The sequence below is a fragment of the Pseudorca crassidens genome, chromosome 11, assembly GCF_039906515.1.
Source record: "Pseudorca crassidens isolate mPseCra1 chromosome 11, mPseCra1.hap1, whole genome shotgun sequence".
Classification (NCBI taxonomy): Eukaryota; Metazoa; Chordata; class Mammalia; order Artiodactyla; family Delphinidae; genus Pseudorca; species Pseudorca crassidens.
In genome coordinates, this window is record NC_090306.1 from 33,749,504 (window position 1) to 33,772,050 (window position 22,547).

General features: G+C 33.7%; 1 protein-coding gene across 13 annotated transcripts in view; it reads right to left on the bottom strand.

The window, feature by feature from the left end:
• Positions 1-1,475: 1,475 nt before the first annotated feature.
• The window catches only part of KIF21A (kinesin family member 21A), a 157,451-nt gene continuing 136,379 nt past the window's right edge, over positions 1,476-22,547 (bottom strand). For 5 of the 13 annotated variants that reach the window (XM_067696171.1, XM_067696167.1, XM_067696173.1 and 2 more), the window contains 9 exons: positions 20,278-20,316; positions 19,598-19,612; positions 16,140-16,276; positions 14,389-14,569; positions 12,733-12,897; positions 10,558-10,675; positions 8,979-9,149; positions 7,481-7,680; positions 1,476-2,742 (listed from right to left, as the gene is read on the bottom strand). In XM_067696171.1, the coding sequence (XP_067552272.1) occupies positions 2,649-2,742; positions 7,481-7,680; positions 8,979-9,149; positions 10,558-10,675; positions 12,733-12,897; positions 14,389-14,569; positions 16,140-16,276; positions 19,598-19,612; positions 20,278-20,316 (1,120 nt within the window). In that variant the 3' untranslated portion in view covers positions 1,476-2,648. Of the gene's footprint in view, positions 2,743-7,480; positions 7,681-8,978; positions 9,150-10,557; positions 10,676-12,732; positions 12,898-14,388; positions 14,570-16,139; positions 16,282-19,597; positions 19,613-20,270; positions 20,317-22,547 lie in introns of those variants that run through there. The other 8 variants (XM_067696172.1, XM_067696175.1, XM_067696170.1 and 5 more) reach the window with 4 other exon arrangements.

A 22,547-nucleotide genomic window follows, 5' to 3' on the forward strand; every position in this document is an offset into this window, starting at 1 on the left:
GAGAGACTGAAGAAAGAGGCAGACTACTCCAGATTGGTATGTGGCAGGTTTAATAAGCAAGGGAATTTGCAAACAAGGCTAAACCTGGTGGCCACAAGGTGAGATCTCCACCCCCCGGCCCGCCAGAATTTTAAAAGTATATATAGAGGTCTTAACTGTGTTCAGTCACATATACCGTACAGATGGTCTCAAATAACACATTGCTCTCTCAAGGCTGCATCCTTGAAACAGCTCTGGCTATGGGAATGGTGAGTGGAAGTTACATGAGTGGAATATACATTAGAAGGACAGGGAAATGGGTGAGAAACCTCTAATTGCCTAGGTCCAGATTGAGAATCAATCGGTGGCCATGTCCTCTTGATGAACTCCTCCAACATTTTTCAAAATGTAAATCTTTAAGAGAACTGCTTCGTTTACATATTCATTTAAATTACTTGAATCAGATTAACTCTATCTGAGCCTCCAGCATTTTAAAAGGTAAAATAAACACTGGGCTTTGTGTTCTGCATAAGCAAACACAGTGCTCAGGACCACATAAAAGACCTCTAATTGAACTCACAATCAGGATCGAATGCCTTTAATAGGTATTGAGCACCTGGATTTTCCTTATCAGAGCACTTACTAAGCTGTTGTGTAATCATCTCTCTCCACCCAGAGGGCAAGCATCATCTCAGTTTTGTTATTTTTTCCATCTCCAGTACCTGGCCCAGTATATGCTCAATAAACATTTATTGAATAAATTGTCCAGAAAATGAATTGTTGAGCAATAGTCCCATGAAAAGAAACATCCCAAGAGTATTTAAATTCAAAGTAGTCCGGACAATCTCTCTCAAGTCTTGGCATAGTATCTTCCTCCAGGGAAGGAGGCAAAATTACAAATTACAAAATTACAAAGTAGCTGAGTTTCTCTTTATAGGAAAATCCCTTCTTTAAGTTTATATATATATATATATATATAACTTATAAAGAAGGGATATATATATATATCTCACTATGAAATACAGCATACGTATATAAAATAGGAAAGAAATATATTACAGTTTAATATGAATATGTCACTTAGGACTCAGGTCACAAAACAGAACATTTCTAGGACCTCCATACCCCTCTACACGCCCAACTCACCTCCTGCAACACCTGCCAGTCACCATGCCTTCCATTTCCTCTCCAAGTAACCAAGGTCATTATTGTCCTAACTGTTATGGGAATATTTTTCACTTGTTCAACCATCTATGTTCAAATCCCTAAACTATATGGTTTGATTTAATTCCTTTAAATAGCGAGTTTCCTTGGTTCCTCAAGATTAAGTTATGGTTTATATTTTTCAAGAATATTTCATGTCTAGTGAGCAAAAAAAGGAATGCATATGTAGCACTGGATAACAAGAAAATGTCTTTCCTTATATCACACAGATAAAATAAAGTTTTACAAACACTGGCCATTTTCATATTAGGAAAAGAACAAGAGAATAAAAATAATTCACAGTGACATGTTTATTTAAGCCTTAGCTAAGCTTTCATTTACAAACAAATAGTTTTTGGGAAAAAGATCACAAGACAATATTTTCAAGTGTCATACCATCCACATAAAAATTAAACTTGCAGAATTTACAAATTAATATTCTGAGCAGACAGATAAATTATACATCCTTTTGCAAAATCCAATCTACAATATTTAAAAATTCATAGTTACAACATAAGACATTCTCTCTTTACAATCTACCTATTTACATAGCTTTCCTCACTGCAGGTGATATAGTTCTCATCATAGCTACCAAGGTTTGCAAACATAGTACATTTAAAATGTATTTAGCAGCACATAAAAAATTAGATAAAAAGGGAAAGAAATACTACTATTAAATAAAAATGAAATTAAAGGGTGATAATAGAAACAACTCCATAGGAAAATAGATCAAAATATATTTCTGTTAGGACATCAAAAATGTTTCCCATCACAGAATGTATGCACAGCACTAATAAAACAATTTAACAGCATTTTAGTCCTGAGCACAGAATATAGCACAGCTGCAAAACTTTGGTCAATACAAGTAAATATCGACATCTAACACAATCTGTTTAACCTTCTTTGTTAGTAGATTAAAGTTAGTTCCATTTTATGAAAAATCACCATCAGTAATATTCTCATATCTTTTTTCCATTACATTAAAAGAGCTTTTAAATTTGGGAGCCCTCTGTAGACTGATATAAATACCAGACAAACCAATGTTTGATTAACATTCCCAATATGTTTCAAATATGTAAATCATCTGAACAGACTATATGAATGAGTTAACAATGGGTTGCTTTGTATTCCAAGTGTATTTTCTGTCACAAAAGCAGACATGTTGTACTTCAAATAATTTGAAGATGTTCTTTATAGCCAGGCATAAAAATCCAGCCACTATATAAGTGCAAATCAAGCAGCATATCAATTATAGGTTATATATGCATTGGTAGATATTAAAATTAAGCACATAGGATAGTACACAATTTTATTAGAATACCATTTATATTCAGCAGTTGGATTCAGATATATTTTCCAGTTAATTCCATTCACAAGTTTTTGCCTAATAAATGCAGGACAACATTTTCCATAAAGAACATAGAGTATAATCACAGTATTCAGTTTATGACTAACTTCATTCATGTTTAATTACTGGCAATATCTTCCACTGGATCTCCTGTGTCAAAGAGCTGACCATCTTGCAAATTTCGAGTCTTCCAAATTCTCACAGTTCGATCACTACACAATAATAAATTAAAAATGAACATGTGAAAAGAGGTGGAAAGATAAAGAAGTAGTTTGTAGAATTACTTATCATGGAAACATTTTCTGAAAAGATCTCTAATAGATGTAAGTAAAAATATACATTGTCCCATAGGTATACCAAACAGGTACCCATAATAATGAAATTAAAAATAGTTTGTATTATCAAGGGCCTACTATATGCCAGGTATTGTTACTATGTTCCCCTCACATACACTAATGCATTTAATTCTCTTTACATATCATAAGATATAGATAATGCTATTCTCCCCTATTTATTGATGAGCAAATTGAGGTCCAAAGAAGTTAATTAATTTGCCCAAGATCGGGCTTCCCTGGTGGTCCAGCGGTTGACTCCACCCTTCCACTGCAGGGAGCGTAGGTTTGATCCCTGGTCAGGGAAGTTCCGCATGTCTCAAGGTGCGGCCAAAAAATATATATATATATTGCCGAAGATCACAAAGTAAGTGATAGTGCCAAGATTTGAAACCAGGCAGTCTGGCTCCATCTCTTAAAGACTTTACTAATATGACATGGTCAGAGGTCTTCAGGCATAAGAGCCCACAGTAAGATCACAGTGAGGGGGCCAGGGCAGGAATTCCAGGGAGTTGGTGAATCTGTTGATATTCAGGAAGAATTATGTTCAGGTAAGCCCACAGAAAAAGCAGGAGGCTACTAAGAAGTAGTCTAACATTCTGCCTATCATAGAACATAGACAATTCAAAGCTTTTCTGAGAAAACTTATTCTTATTCACTTAACATGTGGGTTCTGGGGACTAGTCATTAGACAATCACATTTCTTACCATGTCTCTCATGGCTCTAAAAAGAGAGTGTTGCTTTTCTCCCATTTCCTAACAAACCCAAAGCCAAAAAGAACGAGTTACCATAGAATTGTATAGTTAAAAAGTATTTCAAAGATTATGTAGTCCATTTCGAGGATAAAGAAAGTTTAGTGACTTGTTCAATGTAACATAGTAGAGTACAGAGCTGAGCCTAGAATCCAGGCTTTCTAATTTTTAATCAACAATCTTCTCATCCCTAAGAGTTCTTACCACAAGGTAAAAAAAATCACTTTTTTTCTTTTCCTTTTTTTTTTTGTATCTACATGAGACGATGGATGCTAACTAAGCTTATTGTGATAATCATTTCATTATATATTTAAGTCAAATCATTATGCTGTATACCTTAAACTTACACAGTGCTGTATGTCAATTATATCTCAATAAAACTGGAGGGAAATAATAATCTCTCCCTATCCCACACAGCACATGTAGCTGAAAACAGAAGGGGATATGTTCACACATTCACCCATTTATCCATTCATTTATACAACCATCCATTCAACAAATGTTTCTTGGGAACTTGCAGTGTTCTAGGCATTATTCTAGGTGCTCGGGATCAATTAAAAATAAACAAATAAATAAAAAACACAATCCTAGGCCTTTGTAGATCATATATTCTAGCAAAAGGAGACAGACAATAAAACTTAATAAATAATTAAATTATAAAGTTTATTAGAAAGTAATAAATGTTATAGAGAAATTAAAGAGTATGGCAAAGGGGATCAGGATCAGGAGTGGTAGTTGATAAGAGAGATCACAATTTTAAATAAAATGGCAAGGTTATTCTTATCGAGAAAGAAAGACATTAGAAGAAGATCAGGATCTCTGAAGGCACTTTGGGCAAATGTCCTAAGGTTGGAGTGAGCCTGATATGTTCAAGAATCAGCAAAGATGTTATTGGTGTTTTAAGAGAAGGAGCACACCAGAGGGTACTAGAAGGTAAGGTGAGAGATAAATGCTCAAAGGGTCAGATCAAGTAACGGCCTCTACTTTAGATAAAATGGATGATCAATGCAAGGTTTTGAGCAGAGAAGGAACAAGATCTGACTTGTATTTTTTAAAAATTACTCTGGTGTCTGTATTGAGAATAGACTACACATGGGCAACGGACCTTGTTTAGGAGGCTACTGTAGTAATCCAAGAGCTGAAGGTGACTAGGGTCAGAGAAGCAGCAAAAGGCATGGTGAGAAGTGATCAGATTCTAGATATAATTTAAAGGTAGAACACCAACAGAGTTTGCTGATGCATTGGATATGGAGTGTGAGAGAAAGAGAGGAATGAAGGTTTCTAAACTAAGCAACAGAGAAGACAGACAAGCCATCAACTGAGATGGAGAAGGCTTTAGGATGAGCAGGTTTCTTAGGAAGGTCAGGAGTTCAGTTTTGGACATATGAAGCCTAAGATGAACAAACTTACACTACTAGTCATGACAGAGTAACCTGTGCCAGGTTAGTGCTCCTGTTGTAAACAAAGTGAAAACTTGACAGAATATATGGAACAACTATTTTCAGAAACTGGGCAATAGGTAGTTCAGGCCTGTAATCCCTGAGAAAAGGGAAACAGAGAAGGTGAGCTCTGTGATGGCCCTGGCTCTCAGTCTGGCAGCACTTTCCAGACTACAGCAATGTGGGAAACCAAGCAGAAAAATCACAGAATCAGAGTTGAAGAGATAGTAATAAAAATCTGGTAAGTGTGAAACAGTTGGAATTTGTAGAACCAGATAGAGAAGAGGAGAGAGCTATGCAAAAAGAACTATGGAGCTATAGGAAAAGAATTCCATCAATCTACATAGGGGTCCCCTAATGCTTTTGACTGAAGGCTAAGTTGCACATGAGTAGAATCAGACTATAAGGCCACACCAAAAAACTACTAGTGAGTATAAGTCAAACAAATCCCAGAGTTCACAAAGCGCTGTGAGATGTTCAGGTTCTGACCAGTGGAGAACAGCATCAAACATTCAAGACATTCAATAGAAATCCAAGAAGAGTTAAAAACAAGTCTCAAAAATATGAGCTGAACCACAAGTAACTTATGTGCCTGACAAACAAAGCCCAATACTCTTTAAAGGAATACAACAAAATCCAGATACTCAAAACACAATACTATAATTAATGTTCAACATTCTATAAAATGTTACTTGACATAAAAGCAGAAAAAATAAGACCCATAATCATAAGAAAAATCAATCAGTGACATGAGATCCAGAAATCAGATATGATAGAATTACTTATACAAGGACTTTGAATTATAAAGTCCCACCTATAAAATAGGGATTATAATAATACTCACCTTCTAGAGTTCTTATGAAGACTAAATGAGTAAAAGCCTGAAAACACTTAGGACAATGCCTGGTAGATACTAAACCCTATACAAACACTCGTTAGATAACAAATAAGTAGCACTAATTTGAAAATAGGCCTTCTGATTTTATTGGCGATTTTCCTGATTTTATGTTACATGGTAAATACATCTGCATCTGATGCTCCATGGGTAAACTGAGAAAAATTTCAATTCTTCAAAAATAAAACTGTATCATGGAAGAAAAGTATTATATCATACCTCACCGACCAGACCTCAGTGATACATAATACTTTTATAGTCTTATCTTGTGTGTCCCACAGCTTTGAGGGATATTAATTTATTTCCCATAAATTGTCAAGGACAAAACAAATTTCCAAGGGAACAAATAAAAGTGATGACTCTTAAGAAAGTATGCATCTTGGAAATAGCATCAATGAAGCACCAAAGGTAAACACCTTAGAAAAACACAAAAGAAATCGGCTTTGATGTACTTTAGAGATGAGAGAAAGTAAATCTAAATGAGAAGAGGGATTCAATGGAAACAGCACAAATAATAAGAGACACCAGAGAAATATAGCAGAGGTTTCAAAATAAAATCAGGGTAATCGTGCATTTAGGACAGACGACTCAAGCAGTTGGTCAAATTAAGTAACATAATTGGTACACAAATGACATAGGGAGATTTTCAAGATATTCATGAGAAATTACATTTTATTTGATTGAGATGAACACCTCACATTACAGTTAGTATATATGCTTTCCTTTTCAAAGTACTTATATACATATTATGTCATTTTTATGGTCACATCTCTACACCTCCTTCAAACATCTTCTTAAATGTCACTTTTTCAGTAAGGCCTTCACTGATCACTCTATTGTGTAACCCCTGCCCCCCAGTGATGCTCTCATCCCCCTTCCCTGCTTTATTTTTCTCCATAGCACCTCTCACCATGTAACATATTTTACTTATTTATTTTCTTTTCTCCTCCTTAGAATGAAACTACGGTTTGTATCTACTTTGTTCACTTCTCTATTCCCAAGGGTCCGGAACAGTGCCTGGCACATAGGAGATTCATCATGAATAAGCAAATGAGCAAATAAATTAATCAATCCAGTCATCTTAACAGGGAAGTAGATATTATTACTATGTACTTAAACTTTAAAGGAGGTAGAAGATGCACAAAGTTTTTTTTTTTTTTAAATGAAATGGTCTAAATTTGAAGAATGACAAGTTTGTTGCCTTTCTGGAAAAAAACTTTTAGAAACTAGTCACTTATGAATGATTTTTTAAAAATTAAAATCACCAGGGGAAGATCTGGCAGAAGACTTCTTAGTCTAATCAGAGAGCCGATATAGGAGTAACACTATTACCATGTAACCAGGGGAGCCCAAACTCAGTGCCCACAGTGTTTCTCAGAAAATATAAATAAGACATCATAAATAGACATTAGAATAACTGTAATAAAAGGATTCATATATTCTACATTTCCAGATATTTACAACTTACAGGATTTATTAAATCTGAATACAAGTAAACAATATAGAGAAAGATCACATAGCAGAAACTTACTCAGCTGCAGTAAAAATGTGGGTGGAATTAACACATATGGCATTGATAGGACTCTCATGACCTTTCATCTCTCCAACTGGCACAAAGGTATCTATGTTCCAGAGTTTCAGAATGCCCCCTCTGCAGGCACTGAGCAAAACTGGGTGGCCTGGCATCACTCCAAGGGCACAGACCCAATCCTTATGTGCATTTGGAACTTGCTGAGAAAAAAAAGAAAAATCAGCAGTTTAAGGGGAGTAGTCTAAACTGACATTTTCATACCAAAATAAGTTACAAAAGTTTTTATTGACAAAATTCAAAATTTGGAACATTGAATTGGCCTGGAAACCATAAAAATCATTTTCTATGAAGTCACTCTTCATGATTTAAAGAAATAAATCTGTAATTTGCTCCTAAATTTGCCTCACTAGTTATCATCAGTGTTATCAGTATTAAAGGCCTAGAATGTTAAAAAAGAAAAATCTATAGAATCTAAAACACCTGGAAAGTATACAGAATTTTTCAAACATCACTTTCTCTTCAAAGGAGTAACTATTTCACCTTTCTCCAAAATGTATCTCACGCAACTAGTTTGAAAACTACAACCTGGTGTGTAGACTATAAGGATTGTCTCATAAAATCACTGCCTTAAATTTTGGAAGAGAACATAGAGGCCTAAAGCTTTTTGTTGAAGGCTGGAGCTAACCTATATATTTCACAATGAGTAAACAATAATTATAAGCTCAGACTATATACCATATTTTATGCATAAATATATTTATATACATAACATAAAAGTCACATCCAAGAATGTATATCTATAAAAGAAAAGCTTTTGAGTGCAATATATGCATCTGTTGCCAGGTTTTTGCTATTAACGTTCATGCTACTTGTTCATTTTGTTTTCATCTGGTTGTAAGCAGGAAAGTAGGAATAATTGCAATACATACACACGCATACATTTATATGGAAAAGCCTGAAATTGAGTACAATTTTATCTGTTAACTAACTTCTTCCTCTCGGAATTAGGAAAAGCCACCAATGTTTGATTGTATTGACAGGACACTTCAATCCAACTATCATTCTATAGGAAATGAGAGAACCACCACTGTTGAATGTATGAAAATGAGATGAGGAATCATTTAGACTGCTTTGACCTTAGTGAAACATGGTACTCTTTGGAATATGTGTACATAAAACAAAAACAAAATGAGAAACTGACTGCTTTACTCCAAGACTGATTTCATTTAGTAAACACAAGCATGGTGCTATCCCAGATCTTCCAACTCTTATCAGAGTCTATTCCCCTTTTATTTAGGAGATATCATTAAATGTTGAATGTTGCCCTTTTCATAATTAGTAACTCTGGTGGGTGATGATGAAACACTCTTTAAGAGGAAGCCCTGTTTGATACCATCCCTAAACAATGAAAATCTACATAGAGGCTCTTCGCGTTCTTATATAGAATACTGGTGACTTTGAAATACCCACTCCATCCCATGAAAAGGTTTTGCATTACCTGTAGAAGGTCTTTTTGAGCTAAATCCCATTTCTTGATTCCATTATCTCTGGAACCACTAAATAGGTTATCCCCTTGTATGGTTAATGCTTCAATGCCATCATAATGAGGGGGCTCGAAATTGTGGGTGGGACTCACAGCTCCAAGAGCCCCTTCAGTTACATCAAACATCTAAATAAAAGCAGAAAGGAAGCAGTCATCCGATTTGTCTTACAAATAAGCACCTATATGCATTCATTCATAGAAACACACACACGTATATTAACCAGATATGATTTGTTTTATTTTACTAAGGTAACTAAAATAACCTGCTATGAATGACTCAGGATGAACCTGAGCCCTATCTTCACACTACTTTTGCTTACATGTCACATGTTTACATGTCTGTAAGCTCTTAAGAAAGGCAACCAATTTTCTCATGTGTGAGTGTACAAACGATATGTTAAATAATAAAAATGCTACATATCAATCCAGTTGAAATTCAAATACATGATATGATTGTTATTTAAACACTATTAGGTAGCTCTGCAATCTTGGTGGTCATCTCAAATTCTCCAAAGCTGCTATTCAAAGCCTTTCACTCCCCTCAGTTGCTCTCATCTCTCTTAACTGTTGAACTTGTGATTTCCTAAAAAGGTTAGTATGACCAAAAATAAACTTTCTGGACCATCATCCCAGTTACAAAAGTTTTCTTTTATTCTCAAACATTCTCTTACCCTTCCCTTCTTTTCAGATGCTAAAGTGTACCTACTTTTTCCCAAGGTTCACATCTTTGATCTGATTCACCAATTGCTACCACTTCACTCTTCACACTTTCCCTCTCCACTGAGCCCATTTCCTGAGCATATAAACATGCTCAAGTCTACCAAATATAAAATCCTCTCACCTTAACCATTCTATTGTCAAGTCACTAACCGATTTCTCATCTCTTAATCAAAGTTTCTAAAAAATAGTACTTATACTCTTCCTATCTCTCTTTATTACTGTTTCCTCTTTTTTATTCCCATTGGTTCTTATAGGATTCCCCAAGGCTGAGTCATATCAACCCCTCTCCTTTGGCCATGTCAACTACTCTAACTCCTTAACCATCTGCTTCTATTTGAACAGCTCTGAAACATACATGTCTAGTCATAACTTATCTTGAGCTCTGGACTTGCCTTTCAAATGGCCTGCTGGACTACATGAGAAGGTCCTCTATTAGCATCTCAAATTTAACATCTCCAGAATCAAACTATGCTTCTCTCTTCATCTTATCTGCTACTTGCATAAAATATGAAGACTATAACATGTTCAGCATTAAAGGTGGTGATGATGAGACTTAAGCATTAGTTGGATGACTGAGCCAAAAAAATCTTTAAAATCCCTCCCAACCTATCTTCTATGAAAAGTGAGAATACATGTTTAAATAATAAGACAACACAACCAGGAACCGAGTGAGGAAAAGATCAGGAAGAAAAAGCAAAGGTTAGAAATGAGAAAAAAGAAAACTGATTTAGAGAAAAGGGTCCCAGGTGCATCTCAATACTTCTAATCTATCATTTAATAGGAGAATGTAATTAAACAACTTTATTATACACACTCTGATATAATGATCCTTGGAGCCAGTGATGATTAAATCTTGTCCACTAGAAATCTGATCTACAGTAAGACACATAACAGGGCCTAGGTGTCCCGTTAACTTTCCTGTGGACTGAAACCTTTAAAAAGAGAGAAAAATAATTTTGTTTGAAAATATTTCTTAGCATGTTGAGCCTAAGCCTCAGCAAAAATAATCAACAGTCTTTGCTAAAACTGTTCTTTTTGATTTAACTCCACCTCTATGCAACTCTGTTCAAATTAAGAGTAAAAATAATGGCCAAAGTAATCAATTCTCTGATGGAAGTGTGAGGAGTCCTAAATAAGTTATTCCAAAGCAACTAATATCATTCAGGTAGTTAAAAAAAAAAAAAAAATCAAAACTCCAAAAACTTGCTAAAGGCTAATTTTAACTCTAACCTAAGTCCAGGTAAACCTTAATCTGTTAAATTCTCAACATGATATAGACATATGATTGATGTTATCAGGGCCAATTTGAAATTTGATTAAAACAACTATGTCACTGATATAACTAGAAAATAACAATATGAAGAAAGTAAAATTATTTTACTACACTAACATATATTCTCACATATACACATATATGTACACCCATCATATATACACATACACGTATGCACACATATGTGTATATACATGCATGTCAGAAAATAGGTAGTCCATTTCATCAATTATTACAAAGACATGAAAATGACCAGGAATATATCTGACTGGTAGAAAAACATGTGATGCCCATTGTCAGGGGGTGACAATGAACCTTTGTTTCATAGTCCTACCTCAAATCAAGCTGCTGAAATACAGAGGTGTATTTGCCCTCTAGAATATTACTTGTAACTCTTTTCTTAGTTACTTTGTTAAGATGAATCTGTATTTAATCAGGTTGCTGAAATCAAGCAACTTGAAAAAGGATCTAACTTTTCAGCAGAAAAGAATGTAAAGATTTTCAAAAGCTGGTATCTTTTCTGCCTCATGTCATGACTTTGAGTATCTTCCTTCATGGTACTACAACTACAAATCAAGTTTAATGTCTTCAAGAATAAACCCAGTCCTCATCTCGTTCCTAATTTTCTTAAACAAGCACTGTTTTCAATTTTCTACTTTTTTTTTCTAAAACTGTTCTCAGGACTGTGTTTCTTATTTCTCTTTCTCTCTCATTTATTTATCTATAAATTATGCTTATAATACTTTCTCAGTCATGCATTAAAATGTTACAAGTTATAACCAATTTTCCTCAGAATTTCTAAAATAAATTTCCCTTTGATTTACTACTGACAAAGCCCTTCTAGATGGGATTATTAACTGAATTACCTATATTACCTGAATTACAAACTTTACTCAGAATCTTGTAATTGCCTTTTAATGGCCTTTATCCTCCATTACAAGATGAGTTCTAAGAAGATGGACACCAAATTTGTCTTGCTCAGTCTTTATCCCCAGTACCTTACCACAAGTGTTGGTATAGTGCTTGCCATAATTGATATTGAATAAACATTTATTAACTAATAAATAAATATTCCCTTGCTGCCAAATTTTTAAGAACTAGAAAAGAAGCTAAAATAAACACTCAAATGAAGGATAAAAGCTTACACTTCACGGCAAAAAGAAATCAAATCAAAGATGTAATGCCTTATATTTCAATTTATCATTTTTCTCTTTGTACTCACTTCATCTTCTTAATACTTCATCATATATATGTGTATATATATATAATTCTATATTTATAAAAATCCTGTGAATATTTACGCTTAAAGTTATATGGTTTGTAAACTGAAAATTTTGAGATAATGATGCATAAGTGATGTTACAAAAAATAATTCTTTCAAAGGTACTGATGCAACTAGCATGAGAATCTTGTTCTCTTCCTGGTAAACAACACAACTTATAGACAAGTGTTAAGAAAGGCTATTTTCCTTCATATATTTTTTTCCCAGCAATGGAGATTAAAAGAAAGGAAAATTGTGAGTTTGCTAACGAGGACATAGACGTTCAGCGGTGCTGAATCAAACAGAAAAGTCTAGGTTTTTATATTAACTTCTGGGGTTATACAAATTAGATTTCACACACACTAATGCTATTAATGTGTGTATAATGCTATTAATGTATTAATGCTATTAATAATTTGCCATATACAGGAAGTACATTTTCTTTAAAATTCTACCTTTTAAGATCCCACATTCTGACAGCATTTCCAGAAGCTGCATAGAGAAAGGTGCCAGTTGGGTTCAGTGCAATTTGATTGACTTGGTTTTCCCCAGAAGGAATAGTAACTGTCCGGCTGGTGGTGGCAGAACAAGCATCTCCAAGAGTAACTTGACCTGAAGACCTTAACAGAGACAAAGTAAAGCAAAATAAGTCACATTTCTGGACAAGAGTTAGTCTTAGAATTCCTTACATTCCTAGGAAACTGGCTGTAGACAACAAGAAGATCTGTGTTCTTTGGTCACTGTATGCACTGTGCCTAGCACAACACCTCATACACACTAATAAATAAACATTTTGATAGATAAATGAATGAAGAAAACAAGATGACATGGCTTAAAACTCTTAATTTGCAAGTTATTATAACACTAGGAATTCTGGGCCCTGTTAGAGATGACTTAAATATGATTCAGAAAAGATTAGATGACAAAGACAAAAAACTCAACAAATGATACAGTGTCACAAAATTAATTCATTTTCCTGCAGTTTCCAGAAGTTCCCTGAGGAACAAGCCTACCAGTATTCCTTTCATATATAAGATTTGCCCTTATGAATTAAAGACACTAAGGACTTTTTATTTTCAGTTTTTGTTTATTTTAACCCAATCATATAAGGATTACTTACTATATGCGAAAGATTTAAATATGATTTATTTCTATTTCCTCAGCTAAATTCTAAATGGTAAGTATATTTTTAAATTTTGAAACATTTTATTAGCAAACTTCTAAAATACCAAGTTATAATCAATCTTTTCAAATTTGATTTTGATTTTAATGAGTCAACTGGATTGGTAAATTTCTAACATAAGATACAGTGTTTTTTTTCTACAAAATTCTCCACAAGAGACCTGTATTCAGTACAGTAAATAATTAGTAATTCTCAAAATATAAAATAGCACTTAAATATTAATAATCCTCACTCTACAAATTAGTAAAAATTAACCATTCCTATGCTCCCTTCTCTTATTTAAACCAACAGAGTTCACCTTAATTTTAATTATGTAAAACAGTTCATCAATCTTATGGCAAAAAGGATCACTATTTGCTCTATATTTTAAAGACATATGATAACAGACGTAGAAAACAAATTCATCCTCCAATTGTCCAATATAACCTACAGTTATTAAATATAGGCTAGCACCAAAGCAGTGTAAGTCTTAAAAAAACTCCTCAATTAATTAGCATGTTTTATTCAATACATGCTAATTAAATTTTGCAAGTACTTCTTAACAGTCTATAATGGTGATTTCAGCCATTTTCTAAATAGTGGTACTCATTTGAAGCAAGTAATGTAAATCATTTAACTACATCAATTAATGAATACTATGAAAATTTAATTCCTTAGTTATTTGGGAGGGAGGAAATATGAAATGTGTATTTAGTCACAGATCAAATATGACTTCTCCTTTCCTGTTTAATATTGAGCTATTGTATTTTATTTTCTCAACAGTTTTTTTTCACCTTATTTTATCTGTGTTCTTATTATAAACACTTTCATATTCTTTGCAAGTGGATAGGTATAAATAAACAAGAATGCATAAATAGGCCTATCTTTTCTTACATTTTGTAAACAAGAACTATTTGCCCCTTATGCTGTTTGTCTTTAAGTTACTTACGTTAGCGTTCGAATGCACTTTGCTGAATCTCTGATATCCCACACCTTAATATAAGATGTTGACACAGTGAAGACCAAACTTGTATAATTACAGTATTTTACAGATACTACATTGTTGTGATGACCTCCCAGTGACATTATCTCCTGCCCAGTCACCAGATTCCATACTTTACAAGTACGATCTAAAAACAAACAAATAAAAAAGAGGAAATACTGTCAATATGAGCTAAATTAGATTCTCTTAACAATAACAATTTCTCTTCTATGAGAAAAAAAATGAGATAAGAAAACAGTAATTATTTAATTAACTTGCAGCAGGCATCCTAACTCTATCCTTGACACTTTTCAGCAGGTTGAAGGGCAAAGTAGGTATAAAGGATTAGATGAAAGCCAGGATATCTGGTGTATGCATTATGTGGTATTAAAAAATAATTATACAAAATTTTGAAATAGACATATCAAGAGAATCTTGTTTCAAATTGCTCCTGAATTTAAAATGGCAATCCCAAATCAGCCTCTTTGAGACATTTTGCTTTGATCACTCTTTTACGTACTCACCACACTCCACATGTAGGAATACACACACCTTTCTTTTCCAGGGGTCACTGATTGATTTCATTTTTGACCCAAAAACATAATCATAAAACTATTCTATTTTTTTTGACATGCTAAATATCTAATTATCCTGGACTAATAAATTTAATTTGAATCATTAGAAAATTCTTTTACAGAGCAAATTTTTTTAATTGGGGAATTACTTGCCATTATTCACAATTCACAAGTTCTAGCTAGACTTTCCCCTCACCTTGTAACATCCCTAAATGCTAAAAAGCTTTGACTAGCTTCCCAAATTCCTGTACATGCTTCCTTCTTACTTTTCTAACCTCACTGTCCACCACTGCCCCTAAATATACTCTACTTTTCAATCCAACTGAATTTAGTTTCCAAACCCACTTCTACCTCCAAGTCTCTGCTTACACTGTTCTCTAATCTTGGTTGCCCATTCTTACCTGTCAAATCCAAACAATACTGTAAGGTTCATCCTAAATGCCTCCTTATCAAAGCCTTCCTTATTTTTCACAATTTAGCATAATCTCTCCCTTTTCTGAAACCTCGAAACTCTTTGTCTATAACTCTTCAAATCGTTTACAGTTAATTTCTAGTTGCCTGCAATTTCACCAAAGGGGTTAAGAGTGCAGGTCTGGAGATGAGTAGACCTAGGTTTCTAATCCTGGCTCTTTCACTTACTAGTTAAGTTTATCTGGGAAAATTATTTAATTTCTTGAATCTTCAGCTTCTTCATCTGTAAAATTAGGATGCAACATGTATTTCATTGGGTTTATTGTGAGAATTAAATGAGATAAAATTTGCATAGTCTCTGACATAGAGTAAGTGCTCAAGAAATGGTGGTTGCTACCCATCTTATTCTCTTTACCACACTGTACACTGTAATGGCCTTTTGTAGATTTTTATATAGCCTGCATTACTAAGCTCAGTGCTTTGTATGTATTAGATGCTCAATTACCAAAAGGAGATGTATTCCCTCACCATTCTATTCATCTAACATCAACACAAGTTTTACTTTCTTCCCAACTATGCAATGATTTTATATTTTATGTAATTCAGGAGTTGAATGAGATTATCTCTCAGATTCTTATGTGTCTTAAGCAGTTTGACATTTTTAAAAACATGTTAAAATGTAATCATTAAAAAAAAATATGTTAAATATCCACATGGCACAACTACTAGCACCTTTTGATCCAGTGAAGAGAAGATCATCAGTAGAATCCACACAGAGCACAGCTTTTGTATGCCCTTCAGCTATGTGAATACACTGAAGTGGAGAAGCTCTGATTCCTTTCAAAGCTGGAAATGGGTTGATTATGCCCCTGAGGTGGGGGAAAAAAATAAGATTTACTTTAGTAGCTATATCATGAAACTACTTTTTATTTTTTTCTTTGGCTTTAAGAAGTCTTTCTAAATAATTAGTATTGTAATAAAATCCAGATTGCTCCCTTGTCTCTTTTTTAAGCAAAAGGACAGAGACAAAGCGTGAAATTATAATAGTAGTGTTGGAGTGCATCAACTAATTAGGCATCAGCTAGCAGGTGCATTCTGCAAAGAGCAAAGTCATGATAAATTGGATTTTCTTATTAACAATTTCATCTCTTCAAAATTTAATGAAGTAATATTGGGAGCTCTTCAAATATAGTGAATTATGAAAAATGAGAAAGCATAAATGATGGATAACTGGAAGGTGTGACTATCAGCCTGGAATGAGACTCTATGTCAAAAAAGACATTCTAAAGAAAGTATAATACATACCACCTAAAATACTAAGGAAGCAAATTTCAAACAAATTTGAATAAATACAAGAATGACTGCATAGCCTGAAATTCTAAAGGGAGAATGGCTCAAAAATAACAAAAACTTTTAAAACTCTAACAATCTCAAAGACGATTTTTAAAAAAGAGTAAGATTTTAAAAGAATAGTGATGCTCTTTAGGGAGATTTCTCATAATTTTAATATTTCTGGAATTTCTGCTTTATGCCACTGGACTATGAACTACGAAAATATAAAATTTATCAAAACACTGTCCCTATCCCAAAGGAGGTTAAGACAGGATCTGAACTGAAATAATTGTATTGGGAAGACTAAAAATGAGAGTGAATTAAGAAATGATAAATATATAAGTTGGATGTATCTTTTCTCAGAGCAGGAAGAAAAATTATGTTGAAATATGTCCATTATATAAGACAGATGGCATAATGTTAGGACAGATTCAGCAATAAAACAAAGCTGTCTGTTTCCATCTTCCTGATGAAGGAGAACAACCTTTAAGATGCGAGGGACAGAAATAATTAAGAAGAAATGTAAGCCCAAGATACATTAGATCTGACAATGAAGAGTTATTCAGTGAGTTCAAGTATTTCTGTTTTTAAATCATTAGATCACAGGGTTGTGAAAGTATATACCATTGCAGAGGCAAAATCATTGTTGGTATACTAAGAGGATCAATAAAGGGGATAAAACATGTTGACCCAATTTTCCAGAAAGGAGAAAAAAAAGTGGATTTCAGAAATTACAGATGAGTAAAACTTCTTGTTGAGTCTCAAAGAGGAAAATATTAAACAAATAATTACAAACACTTAAATGCTCATCAGTAAGAGATAACATCTCACAGGGGAAGGTCCTTGTAGAATTAATAGGCAGGAAATCAGGGGAATGTCATATTCACAATATATATTGATTCCAATAAAGTCCATACAAAAAGCTTTTCAAATGATATCCCTATGGACATGGTGGGTAAGTATGAAACTGTTGTAGTAAGGTAGTTCCATCAATGGCGGAAGAGTCACCCCTAAAGAGTCAATGTTCCTCTCAGTCTGGAAAAAGGTCTTCAATATCTAGTCAGTCTTTCCCCAGAACTCAAGACAGATATGGCATGTTTATTAAATTGATATATTAAAGAGCTGCATTGTCTAGAAAAATTACCCAAAAAAATCCATTTAAGTATGTACTTAGCACTAAAATATTCATTGGATAAAATTTAAACATAAAATTTAAGTTGAAGATAGAACAGAACGCTCCAAGTAGGAAAGGAGCTTAATTAGATTTTAAAAGCTAAAGAAATTTGTTTATTGAATACAAGATCAATGGATCAACAATTTATGATTCTTCTACCAACACTTTCAATGACATGTGCAACAGAAGTAAGTATTTCAGGAGAAAGAAAGCAATAGAGCTACTATATTCTGCCAAGGCCACATCTGGAATGAGGCTGAGTTCCAGTTGCCACATTTTAAAAACAGCTTTGAAAAATCAGAGATTTTCCAAAACAGTGGAAGCAGAAAGAAGGATCTGCAGACTATATCATATTAGGAACAGATGAATCTAAAACTATTGAGCTGATAAGAGAACCTTCATCGGAGAGAGCATACAAAAGCACAGTTAAATAGCTGAATATTTAAAGAGCTGGCACATACACACAAAAAAGGTATACTGGATTAAATCTAGCATAGCTCAAGAGGGCTGATGACAGACCAATGAATAAAAACTTAAAGGAGGTAAATTAGGCTTAGGATTTAAAAAAAAAAACTTTATTTTTGGGATTTAGTTATAATGATTTCAAAAAGTGAAGGGAGTTCCCCATTACCAGAAATAAGACCAGGAATTGTTACCACCTGGGTGTATAATTACAAAATCCAAAGTATTATTTGCATTCACACATCAATTTGAGATTCTTGAAATTAATGCTCAGTAACTTGTTGGCAATGTAAGAACTTAACCAGATTAAAACTGAAATGGTAGCAAAACCTCCTCAAAAGTCTAAAACTGTCATTTTGAAATTCTATCACTATTATGTGGGGTTTATAGCTATGAACTGAAGCCATCAAATTATAACTATTGCTTCAAATGTTGAAAAGTTATGATCTAATGCATAGTCAATTGCTGCTCTTCTAAAACATTAAATATATATGTATGTATATTCTAACAACCTGATTATAAAGAAAAGAATTAATGTTAATAACCTAAGAGCTGTTTTGATCTGCATTTAATGACACAAATCATCCTAAGAAAAAAGCTAAACAGTACCCTTGGTTATTTAGCACTTGGTTATTTAGCACTATGTCTCCAAAAGAGTTCCTTCCTTCAGATTACTGTCTTTATCCTAAGAATCTATTAATGTTTCCTGATGATATAATGTGCAACACAATTCTGTCATGTCAAAGGTTGTAATATTACAGAAGTGAATATTTGCCTCCAGTAACTTATGTATGGCATAGCCCTAGAGACCAGGATGTCTCTTTTTCATTCTTATGTGTTTTATTTATTCAGATTTCTGAAGAAAAATAATTTCAACATTAAATATAGCATCATATTTATTAGATACTGAAAGATACTCTCAAATATTCAGAATGTTAGCGTTAATATTTTATAGAGATTACCTTATACAAAAGGTAACAGAAAAAGTACAGAAATTGGAAACATAAACCCATGGTATTTCTTTCTCTATTAAAATTAATCTATCCACATTCTGAAGTATATAAATCAACTTTAAAATAGTTTAAGTTAAGTTTAAATATTGCAAACTTATACAACAGATCTGATGTGAAGGGAAAAAATGCTTATTTCTGATCCATGCAAAACCAGTAAAGTCTTGTAATACTGTGAATAAGATTAGTTTCCTCTCCCTTCCCCTGCCTACCTTCTGGAGGATCTACTGATGATCAGGAAAATGGCCATAAAACATGGGAAAGAAGTGCAAAGAGAGAGGAGACAAACTGATTAGTGGGAAGAGGAAATGAAAGGAAAAAAAAGAAATTAGGGGTCCAAAAAACCCATAAACATGAAAAAAATGCCACATTGTTATTTGAAAAACAGCATCTACCAGTTAAAACAATTTATTATGTTTTTAAAATTCCTTTACTTTCTGTATCTTTCTATATTTTAGGTACCATAGCATCCTTTTTTCCCCTAGTATACCTTTTTTTAAAATCACAAATCCTGCCATAAACTTTTTATTTAAAATCGATAAATCAACATGAAAAAATACCTTATTTACTTCCCATGCCTTGAGGTGGAAAAACCCATTGAGGAGCAAACCTTTACATTAATTTTCAAAGAACTTAATTTCTTTAAAGAAAAGTTTTAGGTTATAGACAGAATACAAATAGCACAAATTTTAATGCTATCATATAAAAAAGTTTACCACTACTTTGAAAGGTATGATCACAAAAATATATTAAAATTAATGTTTAAAAACATCAGTGCATTTATATGGTTTACAAGTTATGAATGCAACAAAAATGAGATTTGTTTAAAGTGTCTAGGAAGGCATTTTAGAACATCAATGAAATGCCAGAACGTAGGAAAGAGAGAAAGTACCTGTGTACCTCCGACAGAGAGGAATCACTTTCATCAGACCTACAGTGAAAGAGTTAGAATTATGAGGGAAAAGAATACAGATGTCAACAGGTAAAGACACTGAGATTGAACTGATTCAACAGTATGAATAACAGAAATACAGCAAACATTTCCTTTACAGTGCCCTGCTTTTCTATTTGCACTGGATATCAGCAAATTCAGTGACAGCTAAATTAGTTAAAATTTTGTGCTTATGTTTTCTACCAAGATTTGGGGGGAAAAACTTTCTATTACTGATCCACAGAACCCATCTATCCTCACTTTCTAAAATGTAGGCCCTGAAGAGGAAAAACATCAAGCAAGTGAAATACATCACTTCAAGACTCTATTTAATTTGACTAGTACTAGAAAAAATTTTCAGTTTCAGTAGTCATTAATGAACTTTATTCCTCTTGATAATTACTTTAGATTTAGACTCTCATGTGGAAGTTGCACAAATACATTATATGTTTGCATGGAAAGCAAATCATTCAAAATTTAATAACCTTTGTGTTGTTTTTTTTTTTTTTTTTTGCGGTACGCGGGCCTCTCACCGCCACAGCCTCTCCCATTGCGGAGCACAGGCTCCGGATGCACAGGCTCAGCGGTCGTGGCTCACGGGCCCAGCCGCTCTGCGGCATGTGGGATCTTCCCGGACCGGGGCACGAACCCGTGTTCCCTGCATCGGCAGGTGGACTCTCAACCACTGCGCCACCAGGGAAGCCCCAACCTGTGATTTTAATTCATCTCAAAAACATGGAGCTCTTCTGATTAGGCAGTCCCTCAGTAATAGTTGGGAGGTTTTACTGGGATTTTAAATACAGGTGAGCCACTCCTGTCAGCCTTAACCGGAAACCTCCAGGACTGACAATAAGTCTGGTTATCGTGAAAATCTATTTAGCTTGTATTATTATACAATATCCTTGGGAAGAATGAGGATAGAGTGAGTGCTGGCATATTATGTAATCAGAAACAATGTGTGGGACCTACTTCTAGCTGGTGAAATATGCTAGACTCAAAAAGGAGCCCAAAGAAAGTCATTAAAAAGGTAGGTGAGTTTTTTGAAAGTGTAGTCAGTTATTCCAAGTTTTAGTTTATAGAGACTACAACAGAGTCAAATGATTGGTAGGTAGCTCATAAACTATTTCAGTAAAAAGTATGGAACTATAATTAGATTGTCAAGATTATCAAAAGACCAAGAGAAAAATTTTATGACTGTGAATGCAAGGGAGACAAAATTTAGTAATTCTTCATCATCGCTAGTGAAAATGGACTTCCTAAAGACATTCTTAATGTTCTTCTACTCTTTCTCAATTAAATGAGAGGTATGATTTAACAATGTTCAAGAGTCTTTTTTAAAATATATTAAAAAAAAATACCTATCTAGATCATTTGAAAGGACATGTCATCTGATTAAACTATATTAAAACCTAATTTTAATATAGTTTAATCTGATTAAACTATATTAAAATCTAATCAAAAATGTTATCCATAAATTAAGTAGATTAAAGAATCTTTCAAAATGATGGTGTGTCTCTCTAAGTCTATAGAGCCATTTAGCATGATCTAAACATGCCAGACAGATCTTAAACAATACCCTGTAAATTTCAGAAATCGTTGATATATACAGGGAGATTATAGCATAGAAAACAAAGAACTGGTGTGGGATACTGAATATCAAGTACATATACTATCCAAAATGTTATCATTCAAAATCAAAGCAGACAAGTCAGTTAATAAACACCTTATGGCAACACTGTTAGTATGAAATTCTTGCAAGAGAGATTCTGGCTCAGTGTGGGAATATTTTTTCACTTCAAATTTAATGAAAATTATATTTCCCATACCCCTCCAACTTCTCTTCCCCAACAACCCACCCTGAGTTCTACCCCCTCCACCCATAAAGGTACTCTTCTATCCCAAGAATACAATTACTCAAGTTTTGTGGTGGATTTGTAGACCAACCAAATGATAACAACATGTTACACATATGGCAATGCTTTTGTAAGCTGTTATATCCACCAAAGGTAAAATAATTTGCCTCTTTTCAATGCAGGCTGTCTGGATTAGAGGCTTTTATAGGCTCAATGAAGCTGAAAAATCCCAAGAAATTTAACTTCAAGTGGTCTCAAAGATTTTTCAATTCCAATTTACTTGTAGAAGAAAAGGTAAGACAAGTGCTCAGTTTAGCAATGCAAATCTATAGCAGGGAATAATGTTCAGCAGGAAAATTAATTTCTCTAATTTTGTCT